General features: G+C 33.1%; 1 protein-coding gene across 1 annotated transcript in view; it reads left to right on the top strand.

The window, feature by feature from the left end:
• The window catches only part of LOC129227982 (phospholipid-transporting ATPase IA-like), an 85,020-nt gene that overhangs the window by 57,272 nt on the left and 12,137 nt on the right, over positions 1–15,611 (top strand). Inside the window, exons 21-23 of the mRNA XM_054862608.1 lie at positions 4,102–4,158; positions 11,541–11,648; positions 11,790–11,878. Coding sequence (XP_054718583.1) covers positions 4,102–4,158; positions 11,541–11,648; positions 11,790–11,878 — 254 coding nt within the window. The remainder of the gene's footprint in view (positions 1–4,101; positions 4,159–11,540; positions 11,649–11,789; positions 11,879–15,611) is intronic.

Genomic DNA, 15,611 nt, shown 5'->3' with positions numbered 1-15,611 from the left:
ATGTAAGAGTCCCTGAACCCCTCCTTTCCCTGAACTTTACCAAAATGGCCTGCCACAGCGTTTTTTGGACTTCAATTTGAAAAAATTTTTGGGGGAGAGCCTCCAGACCCCCCCCCCCTTATTGCCGGATTTTGGATTTTTTGGAATTATGTCAAAACACTTAAATATTACAATTTTAAGGCTTAAAATTTAAATCAAACAGATTCCAAAACTGGCATTGTTAAACTCTGCAACATTTATACATACAAATTTTTCCTTAAGCCCGCATGCGGGCGGGGGGGGGGGGGGGCGAAAATATTTTCCATCGTGAACACATCGCCAAACTTGCACCCATGCAGAAAGGCAATGAAAAACCATAAAAGGAACGGAAGGAAGCAAAAAATGAAAAACCTATACACTGTACATATTTTATTGATGTTAGTACAAATTAAAAGGCACAGATAATAGAAATTCGCAAAAACGGATACTTCAAAAGTAATCGCGGAAACAAACTTTTTTTCATACATAAATATGATTATTGTTCATTCTAAATCGTAAACATGATATAAATTTATAAAATTTCATTTTCTTTCCTTGCAAAGAGTGTATTTGAAAAAAAAAAAACACGGCAAAACCTAGATGGGGAAAACGTTCCCGATTTATGGGGAAAAACCGGAAATTAATTTAAATGCGAGATTCGTTTTTATTTCTTTACATTTTTAAAAGTTGGGGGATAGAGCCACAAGCAAATATGTACTGTATTTTTTTTTCTTTTTAATGGGTATTTTCTACTCTGATATATCATCAATATCGAGGAGTCGCTCATAATTTTTATGTGCTGCATTTATAGCGATTTGGTATTTCGGAACATATAAAATTTTTTTGATAGACTCTTACTCTTTTCGGGGTGCGGCAATTATACCGATGCAGCATATCTACTGTAAGTTATTGTAATCAGGGCGCCTGATCAAAGGGGGCGGGGTGGAAGAGATATATGCTGGCATTTGATGCCAGGTGCTCCCCCTTCACTCTCAATTTTGTGAACAATTTCTGAATGAATATTTTTGTCGTATGATGAGGATCGAACGAAACTACATGTCTTCGCTTTTATGCACAGAGAAACATTAGTAACTGATCTTTGGCTTTGATAAAAATGTTATGTTTACCATGCATGTATTTTTCCTTTTTTTTTCAGTGACAAATTTTGGAACAAGAAAGAGGTAAAAAACCGCAAACTTGTATAGTTAAGCATTAATTTGTCAAAGCTAGTGAGGGGAGAAATTGACTCCACTGACCCCCCATAAATGACGTGCCTGAAACAAAAATTTATGTTGAATGCTAAAAGTACACAACTTATTTCGTTATTTATTTAGTTATTTTTTTTATTATAAATTTTATGTCTCATATTTAAGAACAAATTTATTTTAGTTCTGCATTTTCAGTCTTTTTCCTTTTTCTTCAAATTCAAACATCTGCCCCTGTTTATGCAAGAATGCATGTCAGCTGCTGATTATTTTTAACTAAAACTAATTTATTATTTGCTTTGCTTTTTGTATCATAGTTTATGACAACAGGTGCTGAAAGTGTTAGTATTTTCAAATGATAAATGGATGCTCTCGAAGGAATGTTTTTGTTTTTGACAAAACAAATCTTAGACAAAAATGGTTTTATTGCACCAAAATATGAGTTTTATTATTATTGTTTTTTTCTTTCGTTTTGTTTTTGCGGCTCGGCCTTTCATTAAATCCCTTTAATACTTCAAAAGTACTGTTAGTTTATTTTTGGGACAGTTTTAAATCAAAAATACTGTTAGTTTATTTTACATTAGAAATAAAATTTACTCTAAATTTGTTTCCTCATGATGTGTGTGTAGTCCCATCTCTTCCCATTTTTTCCTACTTTTTTAAGTGATTTTTTCCTACTTTTTCAATTTTTTATTCCTTATTTCCTACTTTCCCCCCCCCCCCCCCAAAAAAAAAACACTTCGGGGTCTGGCAGTGGTACCCAAACTTTCTTTTAAAAAAAGCCACACCTCATATTCAGATGAATTTCGCAGACCCAAACATATATAAAAATACAAAATGTTTTTAAAATATTTTAAACAACAAGTGAAAACATGAAAACAAAAGAAATTTATGAAGCAATAATTGTCATTACTTGATGCTTCTTTTGTTAGTGTGAAGTTTGCATCTGTTTTCCTGAAAAACAATTTCTAAATTTTTGTGGTCCAAATTTGTGATGTTATGACTAATCATGGTTTTTGATTTGTAACATTGAACAAAGCAAAGGGCCACACTAGTCAGCGTCACAGGCCATAGGTTGAGCACCACTGTAGTAGAGAATTTTTTTAATGTTCACCTTGGAATCAGTTGTGTGTTTTATAGGCTGTGGTGTTTGATGAATCATTTCACAAATCAATAAAATGATGTTTGGGATATACCAATGTATTCATTATCAAAACAATTTCAAAATACAAATCATTTTCAAGCTAAATTATGTGACTAAACTGAGTAGCAAGATCTTCAGAAATTCTGCTCCATAAAATTATTTCCAGTATCCTGTAATCCTTATGCTTAGCTTCTTGGTTGCTCTATTGCTTGCTGGCTACATTTGGAAAAGCAATTCTTTAGCATCACTGTATGCATATTTATTGCTATCATGGTTACCAATTTCACAATTATATCTATTTTCCGATGCCCAAAACTTGACTACCTGATTTTTATCATTTTTATTTTGCATTACTGTTGTAGCATTCAAATCATTTAAATTTAAATGCCCTTTTTGAAAGGTATGACCAGGGGTCTGGCCATAGGAAAATTGGGTCCGTTAATGGACCCTTCACAAAAGTCCGATCAACCAAAACGGACCCTTGACAAAATTCTGACAAATCAAAACGGATCTTTCAAATTGTTTATTGAAAGAGCAAATCTAAAATCAAAATTACAGCATATTTCCGAGTATAACCTGTTTTATGTTAAAATCACAAAATTAATAAGTTTTAAAACAAAATTCCGTGCTTTTTAAGATTTTCTTGGGTCAAAAAGTTAAATGTTGAGCCCCTGTCTGACTTTTATTTTTTAGTTTCAATTATTTTAAATACTATACATGTAACATTTCTAGTATGATATAACAAAATGTAGAATGGTTATTTAGACATTGATACTTGAGTGTGCCCATCTCTTAGAGAGCGGTGCCGCTCCCCCCCCCCCCCCCCCCCCCCCCGTCCTCCAAAAATTAGAAAAACCTTCAAGAATGATATTTTCTACAGAAAAGAAGAAAAACACCCAACTAATTAGTTCAATGATGCAGTTTACATCATCTCAAAATTTTTTTTACAAAAAAAGAAAAACATTTTTTTTTACAAAATAATTTTGTTTTTTGCAAAATTAATTGATTTTTCACAAAATTATTTTATTTTTCACAAAAAACGGACCCTGTGAAAAATCCTGGACAGACCCCTGATGACATCTTAGCTATATGAACGAAAATAAATCTAATTTTCTTTAAAAATTAGCAATATTGATAAATTATAGAAACCTAGATTCTTTCAGTAAGTTACCGCCCTATAGCCAGGGCTAAGGCAGAAATACATGAAATACACTGCCAGCTCAGTCATCTAGGTTCTTTATTTTGAAGCATATTTTAAAATTAAAAATTAAAAAGTATTTATTTATTTATTTATTTTTTAATTACTATTTTTTTAAATTCAGTGTTACATTTCATCATATCTTCCAATATTTTCTTGATCTGCAGTACAGTCAGAAGTTTTTTTAGTCAACCCTGGAAGTTAGCAGGATTAAGCTTGCTGCAAATGACATTATTTTGTAGTTTTAAAATAAACCTAATAAAAGCACAAAATTTAAACTTTTTTTTTCTCCTTCATTATGTCAGAGAAAGGGGAGGGAACACTTTCCTTTGTCTAAGTATTGTTAATAACACTAAATTCCCCCCTCTCTCTTTCTCTCTCCCAGTTTTTTTTTTTTTTTTATTTATATTTTTACTATTTACTTCTGACTAGTTTTCATTGTTTTATTCAAAGGTATTGCACCTAATTCTAATGTAACAATTTGTTTATTCTTATTTCTCCATCATGCAACTGATGTCACATGTTTTGTTTTTCAGCTTGTAGTTGTTACCGTTTGCTTAAAAGCAGGATTAGAAATGTATGCCTGGACATGGGTTAGTACGTTTTCATTCTTGTCAAAGTGCTGCTTCATTGCTTAAATTTATAGTTTCACTAGACATGTTACACGTTCTGCCTCGAAAATAAAAAAAAAAATGTGTCAAGTGGCTCATATTCAACAATCGGACTTAAATAAAAGTTTGAAAAAAGTGCAAAAGTTCCTGTTAACGTATAGAAAATAGCAATTTCATGACTCAATTTAAACAGATCATTTTGGATTTTTTGAAAGTTCTAAATATTCAGTCATTGTTGTAGGCAGAAAGCAACAGAATGGGCAGAAGCATTCTGTTTCACAGATTTTCTGGCGAAAACCTCGCTAAGGAGGGGCCAAGAAGGGGTTTTGTCCTCTCTGCTATAGGGGGACAAAAAAAATCTATATGAATTTCTCAAAATAAAAGAATCTCTCCACCAAATATAGCATATCCAACTCAAATGCATGAGAAACATACACACACACACGCAAAAAAAACATCCATTCATATATATATAAAAATCTTGTGTCACGATGTTTGTTCAGGGTAAACTCCGAAACTACTGAACCGATTTTTATCAAATTTTCATATGTATCTGTAATTTGGTCCAACTTAAAAGATAGGATGGTTTTTATAATTTTTTATTGCAAATAAAATGTTTTTAATACATTAATAGTGTGTATTGATTGTTTGGTTTGGTAAATTCTCAATAGATGGCGCTGTTTGTTAATTCATCCTCAAAAGTTTTATTCTTAAGTTAATTAAAATTTACAAATGATACTATGTTACGGATATTGATGGTTATCAACAATATCGCCGTAGAGAGGAGGAGTACTGAGGCCACACTTTTCAATGTAAATGTCGAATTCTACAAATCAAGTTGAAATTGATAAGCAGCGGGTATTTCCATACTCACCACTGCTTTTAAAAACGTATGAGGCTCATATAAATGTCAAGTTTTCCAGTTCCGTACAATCCGCTAAATACGTTGTAAAGTACGTTATTCTCTATCCTAATTAGGTCGCATTTGAGGTACGAGATATGGACATCAACGAAGGCTATCTGGCGTAATTTAGTTTTCCCATATGCGAAAGAGACCCTTCTGTACAGCATCTTGCAGTACAGCTTGAAAACGGTCAACGAGTATATTTTACCGAAGATATTTTCTACGAAGAGCACTTGAACCACCAAAAACAACCCTGATTTTTTTTTTTTTTTTTTTTTTTACATTGTCCAAAAGCTAATGTGTTTGGCCAGATTCTCAGAGATAAAATTATTTACTAATGTTCCACGTTGTTTTACATGCATTGTAAACAAATCCGAAATGTCACTGATTATTTCCGTGAAACATGTTGGGATTTCACAGGTCATTAACAATTTTATTTGGAAATCAACTATCTGCTTCCAAAAGGTTCCTGAATTGCTACAAACGTCATGAATGCACAATTCTCACTGTTGCGAAAAATATTTTAGCTCCCAGTTTAAAGAATAACTGAGCGTATTTATCAAGTATATCGGCTTCAGCTCAATTACGTTCCGTTTGTACTGCCTAAAAGCTCTCAGCGAGAGTGAAAGACCCTTTGGATAATGTAGCTTTGCTGGAATCTAGGCGATTCAGAGTTACGACACTTGCTTGAAAGTCGGTCTTACCTTTCGCTATGCTTGCAGCATTATTGTTGGAGCTTTCTTAGAAAAGTAGCGTGATGTCAAGCTTTGTGTTCAACCTACCTAAGTTTTTCCTGACTGTCCAGCGACACCACTGGCTTTAAGCCTAGGATAATACTGAATTCATTGAAAAAGATTCCAGGATAATTTCAGGAAGGTTAATGAATTTTATAGAACTGACTTCACTACCGTCGTCGTGGTCCATTCAGATTGACGTAACTCCCAATGGGAGAAAGTGAGTCTCTGGATTACGTTACTTTCCAAGAGTAACAAGCAAAAGGAATACTTTGCGTATGCTTACAAGTTCAACTTAGCAGTGGCTATGGTAGCGACAACGCATTTGGTACTTTCTTGGTGAGTCGAAAAATGTGACAAGCTATTACTTTTAATCTTACTTCGATTCTGTCTAAAGATTTCAGAGAAATGATTGTCTTGAATCTTAGAGGTTTCGGAATTCTTTAGAAAGACTTCAGGATAATTTTAGGAAGATTTCTCACTTTTAGTGAGATACGTTCCTATTTTTTTGCAAGATACGTTACTGGCAGAAATTGGGCGTATTCGCTGCCCATTATTTTTCAGGACAATTCTTAATTTATTTTACAGTGTTGAATAAAATCAAAAAATCATGGAAGCGACGCAAACAAAGAACACAACATTCACCAATCTCAAGCATAAATAAAAATTAAAGCCAATACATTGGGACCAAAACTCCATCCAAAACAAAACTGTGCATCCAAAACAAAGTAAATGTTGTTTATGCATTTATTTTCGGTAAACATTCCCTAAAAGACGGGAATATTTGCGGACTGTTAATTGTCGAGTGTTTAATACATATCACGATGCATTTCGCGAATTGTAATTATTGGTAGCACACAATCATTGAGAATTGCATTTTCTAATGCAGGTTTTGCATGACGAGAAACAGTATTCGTCAGATGTTTAAGATAATTTTGACGACGTAATATCCAACACAATCATCATTTCTGTGGGGAAACTATATAAATTTTATGTTTGAAAATGTGCTCCATAGAATTAAACAAACACACCGACGTTCAAATTTAAGATTTTATACCAAAGATGTATAATGAAGCTTTAGTGTTGATTGAAGATTTATGCATTTTAATTTCAAATTTGTTGTTTAGTCATTATGGTGTGATATCACCTGATCAATTGGTCACCGACTTAGTTAACACTGATTTACAACGAGAAAAAACGGTGCAATGACGCTGTCTTAGCTATAATTATTTTGAATAGTGAGCCATTACTGACAGCTGAAAAAAAAAAACATAATCAGATTGTGCTGACCGTTGATGCTGACCATGGCTATACAGTTGTCGATAAAAACAAAGCCGTAAACATTCCAACTGAATTTTGAAATTCTCTGGATATAACAGGAATGCCACTAGACGGCTTTTGGTATAAAATTGGTTCACCAATTATTCTTTTTCACAACCCCACCTAGATTATGAAACGGTACCCGTTTCTTCATCAAAATTTCAACAATTTCGACGGAAAAGTTTAAAGGACAAATTTTTGTGTTCACGGAATCCATTTATAGCATCATAGTTTTCAAACACATTTGGAAGGCTTCAATTTCCAATTTGTTTAGCTTTTGAGAAGACCATATTTAGATCTCAAGACCAAATAATGTCTACTTTCGGTTTTGACTTGAAACATACATATTTCTCTCATGGGCAACTATCTGTCGCCTACTCACAAGTGGGAAAGATATCACACCTATTCGTTTTAGCAAAACACAGGTTAAACAGGAATATTGTGCACACTTAGTGCTTAGATAATTTTCAGTTTTCAAATAATAGAAACACAATAGATCAAAGTCAATTTCATCTTCCTCATTTATAAATTTAATTTTTATATGTTTATAATTTAGTTAATGTATTTTGTAAAGACGTTATTGATTACAAACTATAGTGATCTGATATGAATAAAATGTAGTGTAAATTCTAAAAATGTGTGTTGGTTTATGCTTAATTTCTACGTTCCGATATTTTGCCATCAGTTTCGATATTTACTATCACTTTCAAGTAATTTTGCTTTGATTTATGGCCGAAGTCATACTTGCAAAATTTGCTAAGCATAAGTATAGTTTTTTTTTCCATTGAAAATTTAGTTAGTACTTACTAAATTCAATAAGTACTTAATTCAGCCTAACACGCCCATTATGGATCACATATGTTTTAAAATTAGCTAGACTATTTTAAGCTTCACCAAAAATAATAATTAGATTCTATCGAAATATTGAGTAAAAGAATATTTTAATCCAACTACTTCGCCACAGCAACGCGTGGCTGGGTCAGCTAGTATATATATATATATATATATATATATATATATATATATATATATATATATATATATATATATATACATATATATATTATTTATTTATTTATTTATTTTTAATTTACTGAGATGATTCTTTTCTTCAAATATCTGATTTTTCTATGCAGTATAATGGTTACTAGTACTTTTTTGTTGAGTTGATGGATTTTTAATGTATTATGTAATGAAGTATTTTTCCTCAATTTGATTTTGATTTAAAGAATGAATGGTGTTGTGTATGTGAAGAAATGAATTTTAAGAACTAAAGTCTTCTCTTGCAAATTTTTAGTGTTTGTTGATTATCTTTTTCAATTTTTAAGCATGTATCATATTTGTAAGCGACATCATTTTCTAAACTTTTCAAAGCATAAATATGTTATTGTTTTTCAATTACTAGCAGTACTCGCGCAGCAATGCCTGTGCTAAAAATTTAAGGGAAGTCCATTGAATAAAACAAATTGACGCCCCCTCCCCCTCTGATGTGAAATGATCATTTTTCTTTGTATGAAATGCATATACACCTTTTCAAAGAAAAAAAACCTATTAAAGGTTCTTTGGAATTTAAAACTTTTCGTCAAATCATTAAATTAGATTTACAGTTGCTTTAAAACTCTATTTATCGAGTGAAGCAGTTTTTACTGCAATTTAAAATATTTCGCCAAATAAACAAAAAAAGACATCAAATAATATTTTTCAAATGTAAAAATAATTCCGCAACTCTATTATTTTTCTCCAAAATCGCCCAGCAACCAGGCTATCATAATCCATCGGTTTAATGAAAAAAAAAAATCCCGTGGAACATTCAAAAATCATCGTCAGACAAAAAGAAGAAAATGTTGTACATTTCACTCAAATAAAAACAAATCAAAAGTTTCTTTTCTTTCAAAACAAATTGCCAAAACAATGAATTACGTTTACGGTTGCTTTAAAACAATAATCCTAGACTGAAGTGCTCAGCGCCTAATGCGCCAAGTGACCACGCTTCCGTGACCCAGCCCTTTTGGGAGTGATGCGGATGTTTTTCTTCGGCAATAATAAATATTTCGCCAAACAAACAAAAAAGTATAAAATCACATTAATAGTAGCTTTCAAATCTTTATATATTAAGAGCTGCATTGCCCGGCTTTGCCCGGTCTACCTTGAGAATAAAAATTGTCAAGTTTTTTTTTTTTTAAATTACGCCCACCATCGTTCTTTCAAACATAAGGCGTCTTGCTGTCCAGTATAACAATGAAGTGGCTTCAAAGGGTGTTAGGGCCTGGAAGTCATCACAATTATGAATATCATGAAAAGAGGAGCAACTATAAAGATGCTCCCCTGTCATTAAAGAAGTCCCCTCACAGAGCACACAGAGAGGTGAATCTGCCAGGTTGATTTTATGTAAATGGGCCTGTAGATAGTCATGTCCAGTAATGGTTCGGAAGGAGGCAACTCCCAGGGCTCTGGGAAGGAGAGAAAGGGGCATACGCTGTTCATCATCCAGAAGGCAAGCCCAGGGCTTTCCGTCAGCTTTGTTCCTCAGGGCAGAGACTGTAGCATGTTGGATTTTGCTTGCGAGAAGTCGCTTAGTGTTTCTAAGTGGAACCGGGCGAGAAGGTGGATGCAGGGACGCAGCCTCTTTAGCCAAGATGTCCGCTCGTTCATTTCCATAGATGCCACAATGGTCTGGGATCCACTGGAAGACAACCTCTCTTTTGGAACGCAAAAGAGGGTCGATGGTTTTTTTAGACTCAAACTCAAGTTCTGAAGGATATAGATTGTAATCAGTAATGGTCTGAATCGCAGCCTGAGAATCGACAAAGAGAACAATTTTTTGTTCAGCTGGTTCTTCAATAGATCTGGTGGCCATAAAAATTGCGTTCATTTCTCCATCGAAGTTATCCGCCCAAGTGTCGAGAGGCTCCTGAAGACTAAAATGATTGGAGTAGGCACCGGCACCTGCTCTACCAGCTGAAGGAGTGGCCGATCCGTCAGTATAAACCCTAAGCCAATCCTGATCAGGGTACCTCTCGTGTATTGTGGCCAAAGCAATGGAGTACGTCTCAGTCTGATGAGAATCTGATTTCTTGACAGGCTGTACGAGATCAAACCTAGCTGCAGCATATCTCAGAAGGCCAGTATAAGAAGGTGGTCTATAGATGCCAAGTCTGGAGTTGGAGACCTCAAAGGCCTCTGCAAGTCTTTGGCACTCAAAAAGAAAATAATGTTGAGATTTCAGTCTAGTATGCGTAAGAATGTAATCAGGCCAGAAATGCTCTTTTCTCAATAATCTTTCAGCGAGAGAAAGGGAAGCCTTGATTCGTCTGTCAGTTAAATTAAAAATTTTTGTCTGTAGCTGCATAGCAGGAATAGGGGTGGACACCGCAGCACCAGTGATGAGTCTTGGTGCTTTATTTTGAACGAGGTCGAGTTTTTGAAAGTGTGCTGTCAGAGGCAGTGATAAGGATCTCTGAGCCATAATCCAATACAGGCTTAATGTAAGATGTAAAGGTGGATGTAAGAACACTTTGAGAAGAACCCCACTTTAAATTGTGTCAAGTGACATATATTCAACAATTATGCTTAAATAAAAGAAAAAAAAACACCATGCAAAATTACTCTTCCAAACAATGACGACAGATATTAAAATACTTTTAAGAGATTAAAATGTGAAAGATAAATTTTAATAGCATAATCATGGAAACACGAAATAAAATAAGTTTAAGAAATTAAATGCAAAATAAGGAAATAAACAATGGATTCAAAAAGCGTAACCATGGAAATGGGAAAATAAAATGGTTGACAACCTGAATCAAAATGACGTTTTTTCGAATTTGATTTAAAAATGCTTGTAACTTTTTTTTCCTTTGAAGATAGAAGCTAAGTTTTTCGACCATAGGTCGAAAGAGATCATCTAGAGTAAAAAATGGCACTTTTCCCAATGTGTCAAAAAGAAAACTGTGGGACAGTTCCTTCACTTTTTATTGATAGATTTAATGAAGAAAGTAGTGCCTAAATTTCAGCTAAGCCTAAAAAAGTTCAAGCTAAAAACGCAAATGACTCCCGCCGTAATTAAGTTAGAGCATTGGAACAAATTGTTTAGAATGCGGAAAATTCTACCCTTTTCAACGATATATAATATTAATATGTGCAAGTAATTTTTCACTCCCATATTTGGGAATTTATGTGAAATTTGGGCCTAAATTAGAATAAAAAAAGAACTATTTATCGGATTTTTTTCGAATTATAGCCTGTGTCACTCAGTAAGAAAGCACCTTTCATAAAGTGAAGGAATTTTTCAAATTGGTGCAGTGGTTCCGGAGATTACCTCGAACATATAAACACACATAAATCTGCCCTCTCTCTTTATAATATTAGTATAGATTACATTTAAATTTGTTTTTTTTTTTTTTTTTTAGCTTACACACTTGGCAATATGGGGCAGCATAGCAAGCTGGTTCATATTTTTGTGGGGCTATAGCAATTGTTGGCCCACTTTACCTATTGCTGCAGACATGGTTGGCATGGTGAGTTTTTTCTTTTCCCATTCTCTTTTCTTTATTTTAATTGTAGTCCACCACCTTTGTCTACCCCCTGCTTGTCAATCTTTCAAATCTGTTGACCAGTTAATTAATATATCTGGAGGTTGAAGTTTTCTACTATTTCAGGACCATATGGTGCTTTCATCTGGTGTATTTTGGACCAACCTCTTAATTATTCCAATAATTGCATTACTTGGAGATTTCACATACAAAGTGTAAGTACTACAAGTTTCTAGTTTATGTTAAGATTTCACAAATGGATTTGCATTAATTTCTGATTTTTACTGTTAGCATTTCTTTTCAAATAATAAAAACATTTTTAATTTAAGCTATTTCCAGGAAGAAATGTTTTTTTTTCTCGTTTAGAGTTGAAAAAGTTTACGGTTTGGTGTTTGATTTATTTTTACTTCACTATTTGTATTACATTCATGGGCGGATTTAAGGGAGGGCGAGGAGGGGCAATGCCCCCCCAGTCTTGGACGGACTTCATACATAGTAACAACACACCTCCCAAAATCTTAAAAGAAAAAATCATGATTTTTTTTCTTTTTTGAATAGTTAAGAAGTAAAAAGGAAGAGAATCTCCTTTTTCTGATGGGGAAAGAGGGGGGGGGGTGCAACGTACACTGTATTACAAGTAGTAAAGCTCTCACTGGGTTGCTGAAATGTGTTAAAAACTTCTGTTTTGAACTGAAAACTTCTGATCGAGCTATGCGTTCAGCTGCAATACTTGAAACAATTGACGATTATTTCAACAAATTAGAAGCTAAAACACAGAAAAAAACGGATTTACCTATAAACTAAGCAAGCTGTAGCTTAGGGCACCTAAAGCCCTGGATCCTTCTCTTAAGTGGCGACACGCTTTGATCCATACACTCCGCGCCGCTTTCGACTGCGATTGGAGGCGGGCAGTCACGTGAGTTCAATCCGCCATTTTGTGTCGTTGCCTGTGTGATTTCACTGTGCGGAATACTAGATATTTTCTCTTAGCTATTCGTATTTTTCATTAAACGCTATCTTTAACGTGAAGATGCCTTGTTGTAGTGCATTAAGATGTTCTAACAGTTCAAAATTGTTATATCGAAATACATTGAAAGATTATTTATGTATTTTAAATGTTTTTATCAATACTGCTGTGCAATTTCAGATACTTTTTGAAACTCTTGTTGAAATTGTAATATTTTTTACTTTTCATAAAACTGTCTGATGGTTTGTTAATTTTCATGGGATTCTAAGGACATTCACTAAAATCATCATAAATAGTTCCTTTAAATATTATAAAGCTCAACTATGTAACGGCACTTAATAAATTGCTAGCAGTAGTAAAATATTTGCCCTGTTTTTAAAACTGATTTTTCTGAGTTTAAGATAACAAAGCCGTCAAAATTTAAATATACTAATTATTTTTTTTATATTTAATGTAAATTTTCTATTGTTTGGTTAGTTTCAAAATGTCTCAATAACTGTAGCAAAATTATTTTAAGAACACGTCGTTTTGCTTTTAATTGTGTCATAGCCATGAGTTTCAGTGTGTTGCCAAGTTAATCTTATACATATAAAATCTGAGTATCTATCTATCTATCTATCTATGTCCAAGCTTCTTCTCCCGAACGACAGTGAACTGACCATCGAACCAGGTATCGATGGATTCGTAATCCTCCCGTCTTCATGTTTAGCTATTTAACATAATCTTCCGATAATAATTAGCGGAGATATCAATTAAAAACTATTAATTATGACTCTTAGATTACAAAATCAAATCCCTATTTTTCGAAGGCTTTCCTCCATTCAAATTATTATTCAGTGCTTCATCTCAACTTTCCGCAACAACGCTTTTATTAAAATGTATATCGGGTGAAGAAAATTATTGAGATGAAAGATTTGTTGCCATTTTTTTCTCGAATATGAACAGGTAAAATTCTTGTTTTTGTTTTGAGGCTTTTCCTGTAATCAGGGTGTTTAAGTTGTTTACTTTTCGATTATTTTGCCGTAATCTGCAGCAAAATTTTGCTGTTTTTTTTTTTTTTTTGTTCAAGCCTGATTGTTAAATACGCGTCACATGACATAACTTTCATTTTCGAGGAGGACCGTGCACGTCGTAAAGTAAATGAGTGATTTACAAGTTATTTGAGTTCTTTGAGGGTTTGTACCTGGAAAACGGATTGATGTAATTCTTGTACGACCATGTGGATAGAATCTATCCAAATATTTATCTGAGTGGTATGTTGCATTAATAAACACCCGGGCAACGCCGGGTAGTAGACTATTTTATGTAAAAAGCGGATTGTTATTGTGCATAAATATTTCCGATATAGTCTATCAGATGTAATTCAGTTTAACGTGAGTAAAGATTATAGTTGATAATGCATATATTTTCCCCTTTTGTGCTGACTGAAAATGTACTCATAACTTGTATCATTGATAACGATTATTAACGTTGATGAGGTGTTTTGGCAAAAATATGTTTTACTGGTGTTTTGCAAACCTTGCTTTACGCGCATTTATTTATTCCTTAACGCGTTAGAAACTAGTGTCAGTGTACTACAAAAGCATCAACTGGACTGCTTTTACATTTTTTAGGTAGCCCGTGCAACGCCGGGCACGCAGCTAGTTATTTATCTATTTTGCGCATAAAAATTAAGATATAAAAAGTATGAAATTATTCATTAAAAAAATTAAGCTTCTTTGAGATTATAGTAACATGTAACTCAAGCCAAGTTATATAATTACGTGAAGATTTTTTTTTTTTTTTTGCCCGGAAAAAATCTGTTTTCGTTTAATTTTTATTTTGATGTGAAAACCTTTGTAATAAAAAAATATATATATATGATTTATCCCAGTATCTGTTAATTTATAAATTCATTATTACTATTTATAACAGTTCGTCACAGATGTAATCTGCACTGTTTTATTTGAATTCCTATTGGTATCAAATAATTCAATTATTATTATTATTTTTAATATTGATTTAAAACTGGTTACATTTTATTATCAGTTCGTTGAATTTTTAGGAATTAGTAGTATCCTTAACAATCAGGTTTAAATGAAAGGCATTTTTAATGTAAAATCGTCATGAAAAACAAGAAAGTGTTGGTAAAATGTAAAAAAAAAAAATGTAAGAGTCCTGCTGAAAATAAAACCTTATTGGTTAAAACAAAAAGAAATTTTGCAATTTTTTAGAAGTGAATAATTTTCCATAAGAAAATTACACACATTAATCATATAAATGATACTGCTTTGCATGAATAAGTTCAAACTGTTGCCCACAAATAATTTATGACATAATTAATTTAGCTCACTACTGTTCTACTCAGTAGTGGATTTAAGGGGGGGGGGGCAGGAGACCCGTGGCCCTCCCCCCAAAAGGATGAATTTATTTAACTATTTTATTCACTATTTTTTAATTGACTTCTCCATAGCATTTTTTTTTTAATACAGTTAATTAAACAGAACACAAAACACACATAAAGCATATTTTGAATAATAGCATTTTTATTTGCTAAAGAAGTCATATTTGAGTCCTAGACTGGCAGAATACATTTATACATTTAACTCGCTGATTTTAAATTCAAGGGAACGTAATATCGCGATTGGTCCATTAATTTTTCTTTGATGGAATCAATAACTAACATTCTTCAAAATATGTGCAAGCGTGCCTAAAAGAATTATTTTGATCCAGGAAGCTATTTGCGAAATGTAGCTTTTTCTTTTTCAGCTTATAAAAAATGCAAAATGGACGAAATCATATCGTAGTTTCTTGAGAAAACCATGATATTAATGGAGGCGGCATGTAATAGGAATATGTTATCTCAACTGTATCATGGCCTCAAGAACAATCAGCAACTGCTTTGAAATCCACACAGAAATTGTCCTGAATTTTTCAGTAAAACTTATGTTTAATGGCTGTGATTTTCTTAATTAAATAATATTTTATATTTAAAATACTAT

The sequence above is a fragment of the Uloborus diversus genome, chromosome 8 (genome assembly GCF_026930045.1).
Source record: "Uloborus diversus isolate 005 chromosome 8, Udiv.v.3.1, whole genome shotgun sequence".
NCBI lineage: Eukaryota > Metazoa > Arthropoda > Arachnida > Araneae > Uloboridae > Uloborus > Uloborus diversus.
Note: the sequence above shows the minus strand (reverse complement) of the source record. Positions and strands in the feature narration are given on the sequence as shown.